Source organism: Urocampus carinirostris, chromosome 14 (genome assembly GCF_059441175.1).
Source record: "Urocampus carinirostris isolate Australia breed hairy pipefish chromosome 14, RoL_Ucar_1.0, whole genome shotgun sequence".
Classification (NCBI taxonomy): Eukaryota; Metazoa; Chordata; class Actinopteri; order Syngnathiformes; family Syngnathidae; genus Urocampus; species Urocampus carinirostris.
In genome coordinates, this window is record NC_142362.1 from 24,370,931 (window position 1) to 24,390,751 (window position 19,821).

The 19,821-nt window shown below is 39.7% G+C and overlaps 1 protein-coding gene across 1 annotated transcript in view; it reads right to left on the reverse strand.

Annotated features, from left to right (window-relative positions):
• Positions 1 to 4,981: 4,981 nt before the first annotated feature.
• impg2a (interphotoreceptor matrix proteoglycan 2a) overlaps positions 4,982 to 19,821 on the reverse strand; it is a 46,799-nt gene continuing 31,959 nt past the window's right edge. The window contains exons 17-22 of the mRNA XM_088353148.1: positions 15,809 to 16,019; positions 12,411 to 12,599; positions 10,297 to 10,498; positions 10,145 to 10,224; positions 9,966 to 10,019; positions 4,982 to 8,843 (exon numbers count right to left, since the gene is read on the reverse strand). Of these exons, the coding sequence (XP_088209274.1) occupies positions 9,977 to 10,019; positions 10,145 to 10,224; positions 10,297 to 10,498; positions 12,411 to 12,599; positions 15,809 to 16,019 (725 nt within the window). The 3' untranslated portion in view covers positions 4,982 to 8,843; positions 9,966 to 9,976. The remainder of the gene's footprint in view (positions 8,844 to 9,965; positions 10,020 to 10,144; positions 10,225 to 10,296; positions 10,499 to 12,410; positions 12,600 to 15,808; positions 16,020 to 19,821) is intronic.

Here is a 19,821-nt window from a genome sequence, read left to right on the forward strand (position 1 = left end):
AGTTATTTTGAGCCAGCAAAGAGGCAAGAAGTCTGGCATGCAAGTGGACAAAATAGTCTCTGAAGCCAGGGAGCCAGGTTCTGGTCAAGCAAGCAGCCCAGGACCAAATCCTGGCCCGTAAACAACCTAAAAGGTTTCTGACCAAGTACCAGCTGAACAAGCAACCAGAGAACATTGCTGAGCCAACGACCAAACCTGATCAAGCACTGGGCCAATCTTCAAAGAAAGCCTCGAGCCACAAGCAGCCAACCACGGCTTCAGCCCACAGCATCCCGTGGTCCTCTTCCCGACCGGGTCTCCATTCTTGAGGATTCCCATCGCTTTACCGCCAGGAAAATCAAGAATGGGCTTTCACCTTCATTGAACCGGAACCACGTCAAGTTCAAATAATATAACAATTAAGCAAACCTTGTTTTTCTATCTAAATGGTGCGAGTTAAGATCTTAACTTTGATATTTCTTTGTTTTATTTTCTCATTCTCATTTTGTTCTGTGTTCTTTTCAAGATTCTTGTGTAGATGATAAGTAAAAGAAACCTCCATAAATCCGAAAGTGTGTGTGTCTTGATTAAAGTATATTAAACTATCAAACACAGTGAAAGTAATTCACTTGAAGCCTTCAGAATAACTAAAAAGGTTTTTCATCTGTTTTCCTGATATAATGATCTAGAATCGTAAACGATTCTCCAAAAAGGAGAGACGAGTTTTAAAAAGAAAACAATCAGCTATTTATTTAACTGGTCAATCGGTTATTTGTTAAAATAATTTATTGACCATCCAAATTTAGCTACAATAAATATGATTTTCATGACTATATGTATATATATAGGGCAGCACGGCGGCGCATTGGTTAGCGCTTGTGCGGCACAGTTCATGTCATGGGAACCTGTCGTGGGTTCAAATCCAGCTCCAGACTTTCTGTGCGGAGTTTGTATGTTCTCCCCGTGCTTGCGTGGGTTTCCTCCGGGCACTCCGGTTTCCTCCCACATTCCAAAGACATGCATTTCAGGTGAATTGGTCGGTCCAAATTGTCCCGTGGTGTGAATGAGCGAATGAGTTGTCTGTCCCTGTGTGCCCTGCGATTGGCTGGCACCCAGTTCAGGGTGTCCCCTGCCCACTGCCCGATGATTGCTGGGATGGGCTCCAGCCCCCCCGCGACCCTACTGAGGATAAGCGGTACGGCTAATGAGATGAGATGAGATGTATATATATATATATATATATATATATATATATAAAATAAACCATTGAATATCGATAATTTACTCATCCATTGAGTTAATCCAAGCCAATTCGATTTGTCACTGTTCATCAGTGACATGCAGGTGAGGAAGTGCCTCACCCCTCTTCTTGGAAATATTACATCAAAACACATTAAACGGTTATATTTATTCAGTTCTAAAGATCCTCTTAAAACAATTTTGGGATGCTCTTTTTCAAAATTGTTGAACTTTCACATTATTTCATGAATATTACTCAATGTGGGCAGCATGGCTGCGCAGTGGTTAGCACTTGTGCGGCACAGTTTTGAGGTATGAGATATAACCTCTTGTGTGGAGTTTGCATGTTCTCCCCGCGGGTTTCCTCCCACATTCCAAAAACATGCATGTCAGGTTAAATTTTGTTGTACCTAGGTTTGAGCGAGTGAGTTGTCTGTCATTGTGTGCCCTGCGACTGGCTGGTAACCAGTTGAGGGTGTCCCCTGCCCAATGTCCGAAGATAGCAGGGATGGGCTCCAGCACCCCCTCGACCCTACTGAGGATAAGCGGTGCAGATAATTGATGGATGGTTGGATATTACTCAGCGTCCTGCGGTGCCTTTCACTTATTTCAGATTTTGAGATTTATGTTTTGGCTATGATTTGGTCCCCACTCAAAACCAACCCTATACCTATGTTTTTGGTGCCAATTCTGCCAAATATTCCCAACTATCAATTTGCTTGGTGACTTCTACGTCAGTAAATGAGCGAGCGTTGTTGGCATCAAAGAATTGAGCTCAGTGGAGAGTTACTTGGTTATGCTTCAAAAAAGATGTGTATTGCAAAATATGCTGATTCAGTCATATCATTGTTAATTAAAAAAATAAAAAGCTAAAACCAACAGTTATTTAATATAAATTTTATTGCAGGTTATTTGATATTGTGCTCTTGACTTAATATTTGCGATCAGTTTGAACGTGTTATTTATTGTTTTACGTGATATTTCTTTCAACATGGTCAGTCAAAATTTTTATAGTTTGAGGATTTTTATATTTTTTTGACTTTCTGATTACATTTTTTTTCTATTACAGTTAATAAACCTATTTTTTGTAAGTTGTTCCATTTTTCTTTCTTATTGTATTTTCTTATACATTAATAAAGATAGAGTGTTATGCAGAGGTAGATTTAAAACAATTGTATAGAAAATGACACTCGAGAGGTAGGGTTTTTTTGGGTAAGGCGGAAAGGATTTATTCTTCTAAAAGATTATTGGGAAGCACTTGTCTGGAGAAGCATGATTTACTGATAGTTGGTATTTTTTGTGGAAACAATAACAGTTCTTATCCATTCTATACTTAGATACTAATTCTCACCAAATACTTCCGCTGTGGTAGTTTTAAAATGATTACAAAAGACCCATTCTTTTTCACCCAGGCACAGAAAGTGTAATGTTCCTCCCCAAAATCATGCAGATATGTTCCAAAGTATTCCACGTGCCATGGATCTCCCCAAAAATATTTCTGAATGTAGACAGTGTGACTTAATATCCCCCAGAGCTGTGTTATCACCGAAAGATGAGGAATCAAAACAATGGCGGTCCCATTGAAAAAAAGAAAGCGATTGTAGTAAAACGTGGATGGCGCTTATTTTAGCTTGGAGTAATTGGAACTTTGCTTACTGTGTCACTGGGGGACTTCCTACTGCTTTGTCTGAGGTGTGTGCTCTGATCTTCAAGCTAATCTATCGATCTACCCTGGTCATATCCCTCGAGAGGAGTGACCAACAGCAAGACAAACACATACACACAAACAAAGAAAAGAAAAAAGGAAAAAGTAGCAAAAACCACCCCCCCAAAAAAATTAGACCATGGCCAACACAAATGTCCAAACACCCAAACAAGTTAAGCACCTCGGCACCCAGGTTGGTCATGCTTACGTCCTTCCAGATGAAACGGGACACAAGAAAGCGGCCATGTCACTCGGGTCAGGGTGACACAACACACTCTTCTGTTCAACAGCAGGGCCCGACAGCTTTCACCGGTTTACCCCTTCTGCATCATACAGGTTGTCACTCGGGTCAGGGTGACACAACACACTCTTCTGTTCAACAGCAGGGCCCGACAGCTTTCACCGGTTTACCCCTTCTGCATCATACAGGTTCCGATCCCTTAGAACACGTCTAAACATCCCACTATCTTCAAAAGCTGCTTGGGGTAAATCAACCTGCCGTCTCATACAGAATGTGTTCCTTTTTTGCCTTTCCCTTATTTTAGGTATGCGATTGTCACTTTTCTTTTTGTTTTGTTTTCTTTTTTGCCGCATGTCTGGCAATCAATATAATATTGCCCAGATAGCTCCCCGTTACCATGCGGGCTACCGAAGGCTTCCAGTTTATTTTGGTCTATGTTAGCACGTTAGCAGTTGGCTAGCTGGCTTGCCTGCTGTGCTGATTGTTTTTTTCACCCAGCTGGGTTTGTTTTTGTTGCTGCTCTGGCTCGCTGTTACTGCAAGTTTTCCCGCCAAATAGTTTCAGTTCGTCCTCTATCGCATCCGGCTAGCCTGCTGTGATCGTTTGGTATATTTACAACTGAGTTAGTTTTTGATGCAGTAATAATTTTTTTGTTGTTGACTCCCTGTTGACCTGCCTACTGCATGCTTTTGGTCAGCCAGACAAAACGACCAAATCACAAAACGCCAAAATGAATACATTTATGAATGAACAGAACTTTTATTACACACAGTAGTATCTCTACTTACGGATTTAATTTGTTCTGGGAGTAGCTTTGTAACCTGAAAACTTCGTAAATAGAGGCACATTTTGAACGTAAATGCACTCATTCATTCCAAGCTCCCAAAGGTTTAGTATTATATTTAACAAATCATAAAAGAGCATCAGAACATGAAACAAATACATGTTAAAATTAGATTACTGCAAAATAAACGTTAAATGAGAGGCACATAGTGAAAAAAAAACAAAGAATAAAAGAAATAATACCTTTTTGCCTCGCGTTTTTTGAAAAACTGATCCAATGACGTCTGCTTTTGCTGGCTTTTGACAATCTGTCGGAAGTGTGCAACGTAGCGATAGCCCTACTCGTCAACACTTTGTCTGGGTGATTCCTTTCCACAAATTCCGGAACTTTTGCTAAAATGTCTTTAAATTAGGCTGATTTAATGTTAGATGCATCTTTCCAGAACCCATCCTCCTCCTCGTCTCTGAACTGTGACGGTGACACGAAGAGTATGCTAGTATAACGCATGTGCACTGCGGAGTTTTATAGAGATAGCCATTTTGTTTACGTTCAGGAAGCTCTAGGAGCGGCTAATAGCAGTGCGAACTGTACTCTATTTTTGTATCTTTGTATCCTGAAACGCATTTGTAACTAGAGGCAATATTTTCCCGTTTAGGTACTTCATAACCGGAAACTTTCGTCTGTCGAGAAATTGGTAAGTAGAGGTACCACTGCACTGCATTTAAGTATAACATGATCTATTCATGTGTTCATTTATTTATACGGCATATATTTCTAGGTATTTATTTATATGTATTAGTAAATACGGCAGGATCGGTCCTACATAATTTGCTTGTTGTGCAGACGTGCGTGTGCGCGTTCATGCACGAGCGATGTAGGCCGGATTAGTGGCGGCGCACGCTTTTAGAAACCGTCACGGCCACGGGCGGGGCCGCTAATCCTAACCCCCCCTCGAGGCTAATCCGTTTTCTGGAATTAGCTGCTAATTCCTCCACCCGGCAGAGCACATCAATCCAAAGTGTCACATCGAAAGTCTGATCTGTTACAAAGCATTTTATTTTTTGCACACGTGGCTTTGGTTTGTACATGGCGTCCAAGCAGCTGCACAGTATGGAAAGTCACGATTGGATAAAGAATATAAAAAGAACATGCTTAAAACAGAAACATTGGATATTTTCAACTGCTATATTTACAGAAGACTGTCTGCTCAGCCGTGCAGTGGTGAAAGTGTGTCCATTTTAGTGGGAAGAATGCAGAAACATACAGTGAAATCGGTCAAACAGGAACACAATGATCCATTGTTTACATTTTGCAAATAATTTCGATGATGTTAAAATTGAAAATGCTAAAACTTTAAAAGTTTGGTTAAAAATGAGACAAAGCTTCATAGAATTTTCACCTCAAGAATTAAACCAGTTATCACCAAGGTTAAAGCTTTACTTTTTATTGATATTTTAATGTTCTTAAATCACCTAAAGTGACAGTGTGTATTATTTAGCCCATTTTTGTAGTAAAACCAACTTCATGAAAAACCTTGTTCAATAATAAGCAAATATACACGAACATTCATATACGAGTAAATAAAACAAAACCTCGTAAGATCGAGAAATAAACATTTATTTTACTTAACAAGACCGCCACCTAAAGTGAGCTAACATAATTCTCATCTTGCTTCTACGGGTACCTGAGAACCTCAAAAATTAAAAGGTGCGTTTTGGTCATTTTGTGTCTCTGTAGTTTGTATTCTTGCTTGTGCATTTCCGTTGCTATACACCTTAGAAGATATATAGTGGTAAGAAAATATACACTGTCACTTTAAATAAATCATAGAACATTTGTTTCAAGGGCAGACAATTTTGTTTTTGTTTAAGATTTTGCATATTTTGAAATTGATTTTAGGTTTTATTTTTAGTAAAAATGAAAAGTACTTGAAGTGAGCTAAATATTCTGCCATATTACATAATTTTGCTCGTGTTACTTGTTTTTTTTCCTTTTTTACTCGATAGACAAAAACTTGACATGATATATAAAGTATATTTTACGAAAACTTGAATTTCACAAAATTAGTATTTTACTAGAAATGTGAAGTCTGCCATTGAAGCAATAATTCATTTTTTGTAATGAATGGGGAGGTTGCATCTGAGCACTTGGATAGCGTTTGGGCAAGCTACGGCCTTCGGGGCCACATACGGCTTATCAGGAGTTTTAATCAGGCTGCCCCAAAAAAATTTCAAAAACTTTATATAAATGTTAAAAAATATTCTACTTGTTAAAATGCAATCTTTTTTGGGTGCTTTTCGTGGCTTTGTTTTTCATTGCGCCATTATTCAAATAACTGACTTTATTTTTTTTGCATTTATTTTTTTATCATTTAGCAATTTTATTGGATATTTGTCAAATCATGCGATAAAAAAATAATGCAAATGCCAAAATGTAATGCTTATAAGAAAGATATATTATTTTGCTTCAATCACTCAAAAAAGTTTTTATTTTAATTAGATTTAAATGAATCAATACATATAAAGTGTCTCAAAACCAACGGGATGAAATGGTCCATTTTAAATGCAGATGAGATAAAATTGATAGGCCTATGTTACCTTTTTTTCTAATGTGTTTCCAATGCATCGGTTTGGAGACTGTATTGGCATAGATACAAAAATTCAATCAATCAGTCGTTTTTCTTCTGGTAGCCCAGCTCCTCTGCAAGATTTCTTAACCCAATGCGGCTCGAGAATCAAAAACTACCCATCCTTGACCTAGATCCACCCCACAACAGAACAGGAACAAAATGCAATATATGCGTTCAAAACCCACTTTTGCTTGAGAATCATTCATGATTACAAAACGGATCTTGACAGAGAGAGCCTAAAAGGCAAGAAACAACTTTTGCTTCAAAAATGTAGTCATGTTAAGAAGCTAGGGAAAAAGGTTTATTTTTAGTGTGCACCATTGAAAAATGAATAGAAGGCCGCAATGGCCCCCACCACGTAATTTGGAAATTGCATCTCAAAGTCCAAAATTTAGTTTTTAGAAATTAAATTTCATGACAGGACAACAATGCAGAAGTTAAAATACGGTGAACCCTCGCTACTTCGCACTGTTTTTGCTTGTTCATTTCTTCGCGGATTTTGAATTGAATTGTCTTTATTGTCATTGATAGCAACAAACAGTGCATTGTGTTTGGAGCAGTCAGCATACAGCAAATGCCATCAAAGGAACAGATTTGGGAAAGCTTTGGGTGTTGGGTGGACGTGACTCTGATAGGCTGGTGTATGCTGTCAGTCAAACAGTGGGGCGGGTGCACAAGAGAGCACCAAAACAAACTGTGTATAATGTCACGAGACAGCTTTTGGCAGCACATTACATTGAAAGAAAATCAATTAAATAGGACTGAGGAAATCCAGAAGAGTGCAAGAAATGGAGATCACCAGCGGGTGCTCCAAGGATTGGGATCAGGTCCAGGAAGCAACTGAGGCTGTGTCGGGGAGAAGGCAATACCGAGGGTGGAACTCCGGCCTACTAGGTAAAAACTCTTACAAGCTCCCCCTGCCGAACCTGTATCTCACGAACGGCAGCTCTATTACCTCTGAAATGGATAACTTGGAGCTAAAAGTTCTAGGAAACTGTTGCATTCGTGACTCTTGTATTTTAATCATTAAGTAGACCTGGCTCAATCCGAGGTACCTGATGCTCGCGTGCAGCTGGCCAGGCGCTCTCTGAAACGCTTTTTTCCACTGAAAGGAGAAGCCTTCCAATTTTGATGTACTTTTCAATAATGACAATAAAGACCATTCATTCAACTGTTATTCTGTGTTCGGAGCTTTTATTTGTAGGTCTATAGTTGTCAATTGTTACAGTCGAATACTCTCAGTCAGTAAGGAAGTCATCTGGAGATAAGTTTAACCATTGGGAGCCTAATGAAGGTGACACTACTTTGCGGATTATCACTTTATGCTGGGGGATTGTGGTCAATAGTTCCCGTGATAACAGAGAGAACTATTCAAAACAAAGAGAAAGGACAGACTATCTTTGTACTTGGAATGCGCCATGAGTTGACGTCCAATTCGAGCAGAGTTGGACTTTGAGGTTCTACTGTAGTCAGCGATTGCAAAAGGCATGGTGTTCATCACAGTTGCATATGGAGGCAGTTTTCTAGAGCAAATGTAGTAATAAAGCAGGACAGCAGCGATTTACTGCTCAGCAGGAGAACACTGATGGAGAGCAATTGTGGAATCCGAGCGCAAGACCAAAGAAAACACCACGAGGAGGCCAAACTGGTAGTCGCATGAAGTAGGAATTAGTGCTGCTGAGCTTCAAGGGCTTATGCTGCCGTCTTCCTGCTTATATGAAAATTGTTTCTCCCTGGTAAAAACGCGTTCTCATGCATTTCTAAATGTTGCATCTATAAGCATGTCCGAACAACTGATTGGCTGGAGCCTTGAAACAACTTCCATTTGAGAGAAATTATGTCCATCCACATGCAAAGTACTTAGTTTGATAAGCGTGTATTACAACGTGCTAGACACCTACATTCCAAAAACATTTTAAAACACCACCGAGCATAGCACCGTCCACTACATTGCGGCTATCCGGCTCATTTGGAGCATCACTAACGCACAAAAACGGAAAACCGCCACTATGGTGTTCTGGCTACTATATTACTGCAGGTAAGCGAGTGATACTTGAAGTCGTGCATCGTCATCTCTTTGACGGTCTTTCAAGTTTCACAACAATTTCTACAAAGTACAAAGTCCAGCAGAAGGCACGGAAAAAGTAGGAGCGAGAAAGGAGAGTTCGTTTCTCATGCAGTGACAAAGTAGGAGATGAAGGAGTCCTGGGTGAAGGACCGGCTTGGATTGCTTGTCATTGGCCTTTCCGGATACACGGCACTTTTTCTGCATACAAGAGAACACAATTGTCGTTAGCTATAGTGATTTAGAATGGGTGGTCAGGAAATAAGCTTTGTTTTGGTCTCTGGCTAGTTTGGTGGGATGAATAAACTTGGAGGAAGATGTTGAATAATCATGGCTAATTGTACGGTTAAGTTAATGCAGTATGCTTGGTTGGTTGATTAATTTTCTGTTTGTTGCCTGATTATAGTAGCATTTTACTTCTCAGATCTTTAGTAGATCTGTTTTGGTTGGCTGAGTGCAATTAGGTAATTTACTGTTGGGTGGGTTAAAAGTTAGTAGGAAGGGTGCGTTATCATAATCGATCGTATTGGAAACAGAATGTACTAGACTAGAAATACATTTTTCAAAACGCCCTTTGTTTCCCAACGAGTTACAGACTTGGGATCCTAGGGCTACATCTTATAGCTGAGGCGGAGTCATGAAAGAAAGCAATATTAGGGCTGCAGATAGGCCACGTAACAACTCTCACAAGCAGCCCCTGCCTCACCTGTGTCTCACAAACAGATCCATTACCCATGAAACGGATGACCTGGAGCTACAACTCTTAGAAAACTGCTACATTCAGGACGGTTATATTTTAATCCTCGTGGGGACCTGATTCAATTGGAGGATAGCCAATGTTAGCGTGCAGCTAACCAGCTGCTCTCTAAATCACTTTTTTACATTAAAAGGAGAAGCACTCCAATTCTGTTGTACTTTAAGACCATTCATTCAACAGCAATTCTGTGTTCTTTGTTTTTATTTGTACAGCTATGGTTGTTGAGTCAAATACTCTTAGTTGGTAAGGAAGTGATATTGAGGTAAGTTTGACCCTTGGGGGCTTTTTAAAGGGGGCCTCGCTACATTGCAGATTTGAAGATGTTGCGGTAAATGGGGATACCGCAATAACCGAGGTAATTCTTTACATGATAAACCAAAAAAGTGTGGTTTTAAAGTTGCTTTTAATGTGTTATTTCTATTGAGTACAGTCATCCCTTGCTGCACCGCCGCATAATTTTTTGGTTTTGCTACTCCACGGATTGCTCCAGGACCGAGGGATAACTGTACTACTTTTCCATTGTTTTTTTTTTTTTTTTGGGGGGGGGGTTAATTTTCTAGAAATACCTTCTGTTTTTTCATGTCTGTGCAGAAGAACTTTCTCTTCGGGTATCCAAAACTCTGCAAAACAAAGAAAACCAAAGAAAAAAACATGTGCACGTGAGGATCGCAAAATAAACACATGGACAAATTTTCCAGGTTTTTAGGAGAAATGGGGGGAAAACAAAAGTGTGGTGTTTGTTTACGCTTGATGTTGCCGGACGAAATCAGCAAACTGACGGTCCTTGGCGTAAAGCTCGATGATGCGTATCCTGTCTTGAATTTCCTGCAGGAAAGGAGCATGAATCACACCGAGCAGGGTCAGGAACACAAAGTGCGATAGCACACGTGGACTCACCTCTTTAGTCAGTTCACTGTTCTCGTAAATGTGTCGGATTTCCTCGCTGCTGAAATCTGTGGAGGCCTCAGCGCTGGCGCTGCTGTAGACGGGAGCTTCGGGATAGCGGCGGTAGTAGTGGTTGTAGCCGGTAGTGGCCTCGCTCTCATACATCGGATTGTACTTGGTCGCCCTTTCCAGGGACGGCATGCTCTCCGCATGCCTGTGGAGAATTGTAAAGAAGGCTGTTGAGTTGGATTCTTTCACTCTGCTATCTTTGAATTCTTCAACAGTTTCAATTTTACAACAAGAAGAGTTTGAACGTTGATACTTTTAAATGCTGAAGATTATATATATTTTTTTGCTTCCGAGTGCAAGTGGTTGAAGACCCTTACACCAGTGGTACATAAGATTGGGCCTAAAAAATCCAGCCCAAGCCGACCTGGGCCCGTGGGTTTTAAGGCCCAACCTAACCAGAGTCCGACCAACTGACTTGATTTGCAGGACTGAGCTTCAAACAAACTCAAAATTTCTAATTTTATTAGTGAGGACTCAGGTTGAGGGAGGGGTTATTTATGATTCATTAAAGCCTGTGTTTTGTAACAAAATCAAAGTTAAAAATACAATAAAACTTTAAATATTTTATATTTAAGTATCTGCATAGGTTACATTAAACGACAAGTTTCCACTACTGAAGGATTTTTTAAAAAAGTTGACGGGATCATTATGAGGCTGCCCGACATTTGGAAGGTTCGAAAATTGGGCCATACACCAGAGCAGCAGTATGTCCTAAAGAATCTAGCGCGACACTTTAAAAGAAGGGTAGGCAAAGAGACAAGGAAGAACAATGATGAGCGGATAATAAGAAAAAAAAAACAGCTTGACGTTCAAGCCCGATCCGGGCCAAAATTAAGGTAAAGCTTGGACTCCGGGTTAAGCTCTTACCTCTGCCTTACACCGTCTTAGCTTGCAAGTATTAATACACATTATTATCCATAGCACAGGTGTAAAGCGCAGCTCACACCTGCCACCAACCAAATGGGGAACATAGGTTGAAGGAAAAGACGGATCAGAGCTGCCAAGAGGCCCCTCACTCTGTATGAATTGCAAAGATCTACAACTGTGGTAGGAGAGTCTGTCAACAACAGACAACAATAAACCATACACTGCAAAAAACTGGCCATTATGGAAGTGTGGCAAGAAGAGAGACACCAAATGTGGAGAAAGTGCTCGGGTCAAATGAAACAAAAATTGCATTTTTTGGCCACCATGCAAACAGATGTTTGATGTACAAGCAACACAGTTCACACAGACCCCCACTGTCCAAAATGGTGTTGGCAACCTCATAGTTTGGGGCTATTTTACTTTAGCAAGTTTAGACAGGGAAGATAGTTAAGGTTGATGGAAGATCTATGGAGCCAGATACAGGACCATTCTGGAAGAAAACCTGCTAAAGTCCACAAAAGGTGTGAGACTGGGACAGAGATTTATCGTCCAAAAGGGCAGTGATCAAGAAATAAAAATTAAAAAAATAATAAAGAATAATTTCACAAGGCACTGTACTCTTAACCCTGGAGAACCCACTGGCCATCATTTTCTAAAGAAAAGGGATTTTAGGTTCTCTAGGGTTAATTCCTCTTAATAATGCAAAGTAATTCCTCAAGGTCTAAACCACCCTCCAGGACAATTCGCTTAAAACTGCAAATTACCATCAGATCAAGGTAATCGTCCGACACTAGCATTTTTCTCCTTCGGCAACCATGCCAAACAAATCATTTTTCAAAGAACAAGAAACCTTTTTTGTGACTGCTTTTTGATGATTTTCCTCCGCGTTTCAACATGGAAACATTAGGACATCTAACCGAAAACAACCACAGAATTATTCAATTTTGAAACGCACCCACACTAAATTGTACCTAAGCACATCCAATCACAGAGGAGTACACACTAGTGTGGCTATGCTATACTCAAGCAGTTATTCTAATGGACCATAGCGCCGCAGTAATGTTACAATCCCTTGGCTCAAGCATCATTGGAAAAGTCCACCATCATGGACAAAATACTCCCAAAGCCTGAAGACCATTTAAAACCAACTCTTTCCAGCTGAAAACAGTTCATTTACATAGTTCCCATACCTGATTGGGTCCTCCGACTCATCCTTATCATACTGATCTCGTAAGGTCCTGGCGAGGAAGAAGATCACTCCAGATGCCACCAGGAGGAACCCGGCCACTGAAGCCACCGCAATGCCCACCACCAGAGGCTCCGATACGTACTCCTCGCAGTGCTCCCCACGGTACCACCAGTTTTCTCCAACGCGACACCTGGAAGGGAACAGTTTACCGAGTTGGTACGAATTTGGCGGTAATATAAGTTCAAAAGTAATAGTATAAAATCTACTTTCTGGTTTTTGCCAGCGACACCTTTTGATTCATATTTCTTATGACCAGTTTTGCGAATGTGAGTCAATCAGGTTTGTAGGAAAGGCCGTTTGAAAAGTTAATCATATTTGCTCTGACATCTAACGTCACACTCTCACACATTAAATACTATACTAATATACAGACACAGTAATACTCGTGCGCGAACACTACTAAACTTTGTCATACATACTACTATACTCTCATTCACACACTACTATATTCTCTCATTCAAACGACTATACTCTCTCACACACTAGTATACTCTCTCACACATACAGCTATGCTCTCACTCCTCGTACTACTATACTCTCTCACACATACAACTATACTTTCTCACACATACTACTACACTTTCTCACAGATACTACTATACTAGGAAAAGCTTTAATCTGACGTCAAATTGTAGAATGTATACACAAAGATAAGTCTGCATTGCCATGGTTACCAAAAGTACCCAAAGTGAAATGAAATGACATGAAATGATTTGCATTTATATAGCGCTTTTCAAGTCAATGACTTCCGAAAGCGCTTTACAGTGTGCTTCACATTTCCCAATAGCGGCCTTGTATTGCAGCCATATAAGACGCTAACCTGCTTATTGGGGGTATTAGGGGTTCAGTGTCTTACCCAAGGACACTTCGACATGTAACTCGGACAAGCCGGGATTCGAACTGGGATTCCTTGATCCCAAGACGAGTGCTCTACCTCCTGAGCTACTGTCGCCCCCAAAGTAAAACAAAAGGCGGTCATCAGCAATTTTAAGTGAGAGAATACTCGTGTGTGTGAGAGTTTAGCGTTGTGTGTGTGTGTGCGGGGGTGTATAGTAATCTGCGTGTGTGTGTGTGTGTGTGAGACTAGTAGTAAGTGTGTGAAAGCATATTAGTGTCTGTACAAGAGTATAGTAGTATGTGTATGACAGTATAGTAGTGTGTGTATGAGAGTACAACAAGTTGAATGAAAGTATAATAGTTTGTGTGAGAGAGTATAGTAGAGTTTGTGCATGGGTATGTCTGTGTCTGTTTGAGAGTATAGTTGTGTAAGCGTGAGAGTTTGATGTTACATGTGAAAGGATTTACTTCTCAAATGGCCTCTAATAGTTTTTTGCTTTAATGTAAGGAATACGACTGTGTAGACAATGTAGACTGGTATATTAGCAACTTGTAAAGTGTGATCAAAAGGTAGAGTGCTTTATGCATGTCCTCACCATGTTTAAATATTTTATTTTGTGTTTGTTGATGTTATTTGTATGTTTTACAGGCAGTTAAGGTAAACACGTGATCCCCTATTATTTGTCTGGTGTGAAACAAAAGGTTTGTTTAGCTATACAGCCTCCAGCGCGTCTGTTCGTAATTATTTGGGTAAAACCGCAACGAGTGCAACAACCACATGTTCCCAATGGCTCCTTTATCAGGTTGACCTCATGCATGCACATAATAAATGTTGGAAGAAAGGCTTGATCTAGGACATTAGGCTAAAAAGATACCTGAGGCACTGCAGTCCTTTAAAATGTAATTCCAGTAATTCGTACAAATAATGCTTGGCTGATGTTAACTTGGAGTCAAAATGGATGCCACACGTCGGATTTTAGAAAGCACGAGAGCAATAAGTAGCAGCAGTAGTAGTAGTAGTAGTAGCAGTAGTAGCAGTTTCTAAACCATGTTTTTGCGGTGCCGTGGACCATGGAGCAATGATCCAATGCAGTCACTGCAAGCACTACATACATACATACATACATAAGTAAGATTTCAGAGAGCCCCCTGTGGGACGGCTGTCAGGGTTAGTCCACCCGAATTTAAGCATTTTTTAAAGGACTTTCAGAGCCAATTTTACAATTTCTCCAGTACATTAAAAGAAAAAATCCAGTGTGAAGCATGTAATTTGCAGATCCACAAAAGTATCCGCAATTTACACATGTGTTTTTGAAGTCCTCAAATATATCTGCAATCTTTGCACGTATTTTTCAGGTCTACAAATATATCCGCAATTTACATATGCAGTTTTTTATCTTGGATGAGCATTTATCAAGACATATTTCTATAAAATCTTGTGTAATTTGCAACTTTATTTGTGGATCTGAACAATAAATGAGTATATATTTTTTTGATAAATCTCTCCACACATAGGTGTTGGGTAAAAATGCTTAAATTTTCAGTTGCAATTTACCACTGGAAAATGCTACCTTGATTCTTTGCAGGGTCCATAATAAATGTCCATAATTGATAAGTAATCCTTGCACTGCATATAGCAAATGGTTAGCAAAAAGATCATAGTTAAGCAAGTCCGTTCCTTGAATTACCTTTCATAAAACTGGAGGAAACCAATGCTGTGAAGGGTTTGATTTCTATTTTGCATACTGTGCGTGGATTTGTTCCATGTTTCAGCCATTGTTTGTGTTTTCCATTTTCATGCCAATGTTCATTAAAATGACTCCCTCCTGGCATCTTGGTTTGTTGCACCTGTCCTCTTGGGTGTGACCCGCAGGGGGCGATGATGCTTCATATGATAACGCCATACAAACTAATCCCATCGGCCGTTAATCACGAAAGAAGAAATTAATCGCGAAAGAAGAAATGCAATGGAGAATCGAAGCATAATTTTTAAGATTACTTGTTTTGTTTTGTTTCGTTTAATGCGTGGTCTATTAATTTAGACTGCCGATAAACATGGCAACAGTTTCAACCGTTCACAAGCGCTTCACCCAATTGAGTCTAAATATGAGTAGAATTACAACAAAAATAGGCTACATTTTTTGCCATTGGAATAAGATTTTCTTTGCAGTGTATGTTAGGATTTAGAAAGCTCAATAGTGTCTTACGAAAAGTTAACACAAGCCCAAAGTTGTACATGTCGTCAGCGCCTGTGGAAAAAGTAACACAACCTGCTGAGAACTCAAACATGATGTTGCATGTAATGTTGATTCTTTTTCAGTTCGAGTGGTAATATTTGGACAGGGGATCACCGGACTCTCAAGCAGGAGGTGTTCTGCTTTCCTCTCGCACGTTTCAGTGCAAAAGACGAGACATGCCCGCTGTGATTTAAACCAGAAAATCTTGCAGACGAGCACGGCAAGAACACACACACAAAGATGATTCCCCCTAATCTCCACCCACCTGCAGATGGCTCCCTGGCCGGGAATGATGTCACATTTGCCGTCGTTGAGGCAAAAGTCGCTGCGCAGATCGCAGATGCTCTGACACGGCAGGCCGTCCACGCTGAAGTAGCCGGCGTTGCACACGCATTCCGCCTCGCCCGACCATTTGTTGACCTTGCACTGGGCGTACTCGTTGCACGCCTGGAACTTGCATGGGTCAGCCTGGTCGCCTGAGACACAATTACAATGTAAATCATGTTTGCACGAGGTTACAGAGTTGGACTTAATCCAAGCCATACACTAATCCCTCACTGTATCGTGGTTTACTTTTTGTGCTTTTGATACTTGCTGTCTTTATTGTCATTGAGATTATTGTAATTTACAGTTTGTTCTGCAGCAGACAGCACATAGCAAATGCTATCACAGGGGCTGGTTAGGGAGGGATTTTTGTTGTTGGGCGGGCGTTATTGTGTGCGCGGCTGTGATAGGCTGGTGTATGCTGTAAGTCGAATAGCCAAGGTAGGTAGGCGCACAAGTCATGTGTCCACCAAAACAAATTGTATAGCACGGCAACAGTTGAAAATGAATTCATTGATTTAATCGGACTCTCAGGAATGTCAGAAGAGCGCAAAGAAATGGTGATCACATGCGGGTTCTCCATGGATTGTTATCGGGTTTCGGAAAGGGACTGAGGCGGTGTCGGGAGAGAAAGCCGAAATGGTGCTGCAGGTTCAGCCTACTGCAACGTCTACGTAACAAGCCATCCCTGCCAAGCCTGTGTCTCACCAACTCCACATCCATTACCCATGAAATGGATAACCTGGAGCTACAACTCATGGGAGACCACTACATTCTGGATGGTTGTATTTAAATCATCATGGAGAACTGGTTAATACCAAGGATACCTGAAGCTAGTGGCAGCTAGCTAGCTGCTCACGAGATCACTTTTTTTCACTGATAGGAGAAGCCCTCCAATTTTGTTTTACTTTTGTAGAGTGACAATGTATACCATTCATTCAATTGCATTGATTTGTTGTCTGTTTTATTTGGAGATCTATAGTTGTTGGGTGAAATACTCTCAATTGGTTAGGACGTCATCTCGAGGTAAGTTTGATGAAGGGGGCTTCGCTATTTCGCAGATTTTTTTTCTCCCATTTAAGGCAGTACTTCTGTGCATGATAAACCAAAGAAGTTTTTAAAATGCTTTTGGTGTTATTTCTATAAAGTACATTAGTCCCTCTCTGTATTGCAGTTTACTTTTTGCGGTTTGGCTACTTTGCAGATTTTAATCGTGCATTGTGTTCTGCATTCTGGTCTGCCTGTGTGTCAATAATTTTGCGGTCTGATCTGTTGATGACAAATGAGTTAGGGTTAGGGCAAAGAAATACATATATTTTTTGTGAGTTGCGATCTTGAAGCCATCAATATAAGAAATAGTCACATCCTTTCACTCTTACTTTTGTTTAGGTACATCCGTTTATTTTGTTTTTAATATTGAACACCTGCAAATTAGATTGCATAGGATGCTTAGTTATGCCAGTTATTTTGTCTATCATGCACTGTCTACATCATTGATTATTGTCACTATCAGCCAACAAGGTTGCTGTTCTTTGATTACCACACACTTTAGGGTAGATCTGCTTTTCATAGCCTTGGATATTTAAAAAAGGAAAGGAACAGGAGTGCTTATGAAACAGGTTGGATTTTCTCATCTGAGTGTGGAGTCCTCTCCTGTTTGCCTTGCAAGTTCTTTGATGTCTTCCCTCCTTATTTTGAGTGTCTTGTTTATTAACTTATCAGTACAATTGAAAAAAAAAGCATGTTTCGGGCAGTTAAACAGTCAACTGAAAATCACATAGATAAGTGTAAAATAGGTATGTTTGTTACAATTCTTGCTTTTTCAATTGGAAAGACCCCTAAAACATTAAACACCAATGAGACTCATTGTGGTTAAGGGCTATACAAATAAATATGACTTGACTCTAGTTAAAGCACTAGCTTTAACATTTATTTTTTGTATGATCATGTGCTATTTGCCTAATGTTAGCAGCAGGCGTAGCTAAGTGAGCATTATCGCTACAACTGCAGAGTCTCAATCTCAGGCACGGGATACATGTTGGTTAGTTCAGTCAGCAAGGGAGCAATAAAATAAAGCCGACATGTGTTTGATCTTTATTGCAAGACAAAAAACATGAGACCAAAGAAAAAAGGTCTTAGTCATGAGTTTTGGGACCTCAGAAGTGTATGAAGTCTTTTAGACAGCTTTTGACAACCAGCATTGCAAACAAAACACAACTGGTCATTTTCAGAGATGCACTCGTGAGCTCATGTAATGGAATGACAAATTTTTCAAGGTGACTTATATGGACGTCACAGCGGCCTTTGAGGTTTAGTGGATAAGTTAGTCAACCCACTAATTTCACGTATTTCATGTTTGGAGTCCCTACTGTGGTAAAAATTGTTAGAACGTCACGAAATTGTGAATATGCTTAATTGCTGTTGAGATTGTTGAGAAAAATTGTTCGAACCTCACATTGTTTATATGCTAAAAACAAAAAAAACAAACCAAGAAGTATTTAATTGCTGTTAAAAGTGTCGATAAAAACTCATAATATCTGGATATGATATAATGAAATTGTGTGTTTAATTGCTGTTAAAAATGTCCCAAAAATTGTTAAAACGTCATATTGTCAGATATAACGAAATTGTGAATAACGAATTTGTGAATATGCTTAATTGCTGTTAAGATTGTCGAGAAAAATTGTTCAAATATCACATTGTTTATTTGCTGTTAATAGTGTCAATAAAATTGTTCAAACCAAAAACCCTACTGTGGTATCTTTAACCGCATAGCAGTCATTGTAAGTTTGTGATTTGCACTAGCAGTTATAATATCTGTCTTATAGTTATGAAATTATAGGTGAGGGTTTGCAGATCCAAAATTTCCAGCCGAAAAACAATGGCCAATCTTTCAAAAAATCAAACCTACATGTCCTGATATTTCACTCATTTAATGCCATAACGTACAGCTATGTTTTTTAGAAGAATTGTCCCTGAGGGCCAAAATGTAAAAACATATTTTTGTTTGAGTTAAAAAAAAAAAAACTTTTGAAAGGGTTTTACGCTGATCATCAGTAAGTATCTAGCCTCTGGGACTGATTACATTAGGGATAAATCCCCATTAAGTGACAGGAGTGGCTTTGATCAGAGGAAGCCTATTTCCGGCAAATGAGTTTGTGTAGGCGGCCCCATATGGCGAGTAAGTGTAGTGAAGCATTACGGTGATAGTCGCAAGGCATGGCTAAATTGGCAACAAAGCTTCAACAAAGCTTGATCCTTTCAAAAAATGATGACTGAAAAAAATGATGTCTCATCGTGTTTAGTGCACGACAGAGGGAATGCAATCGCTATGGTGACCAAAATCTTGTGAAACGTCGAGTGTCGAAAAGTTCTCGCAAATTTAATGCATCGTTCATGCATAAGTTCATTGTTTTTGCAATGAAATGTTATTTTGCAAGCAAAGTGCCCTTGTGTTTATGGAAAGCATTGTTTAAAGAGTGGAAGTAACACGAATGCAAAAAAAAAAAAAACACAGAAGTGAAAGTTCTCTTTGAAACGAGTATTTGAAAGAAACTTATCATTGTTCAACTGTTGTTTACTAAACAATAGTAAAAGCTAGAAACGTATGTTTTCACATGAAAGTTGGGGGTTTTCTTTTGGTACATCCCATGCCTATATAGCTACAGAATTAAAATGTTACTGTAGGCCTTTAAGAATGAGTAAAAATGGCCAAAATTGGCTGGCACCGGCGCTTCGTATTTGAAAGAAACGTCTGGCACTGAATGAGTTAAATAAATACCAGTCACCTTTCTAATTTTGTTTCATCATAAATAATTGCACAATATTTGCAAAGCAATTAAACGGTGGTTTCAACTGCACATAAACTAGTTTCCTCAAATTAAATAATAAGTCATCTCAGCAGAAAAAGATGTAGCCGATGTCATAACAATGAGGAAAGACTGGCAAAAAAAT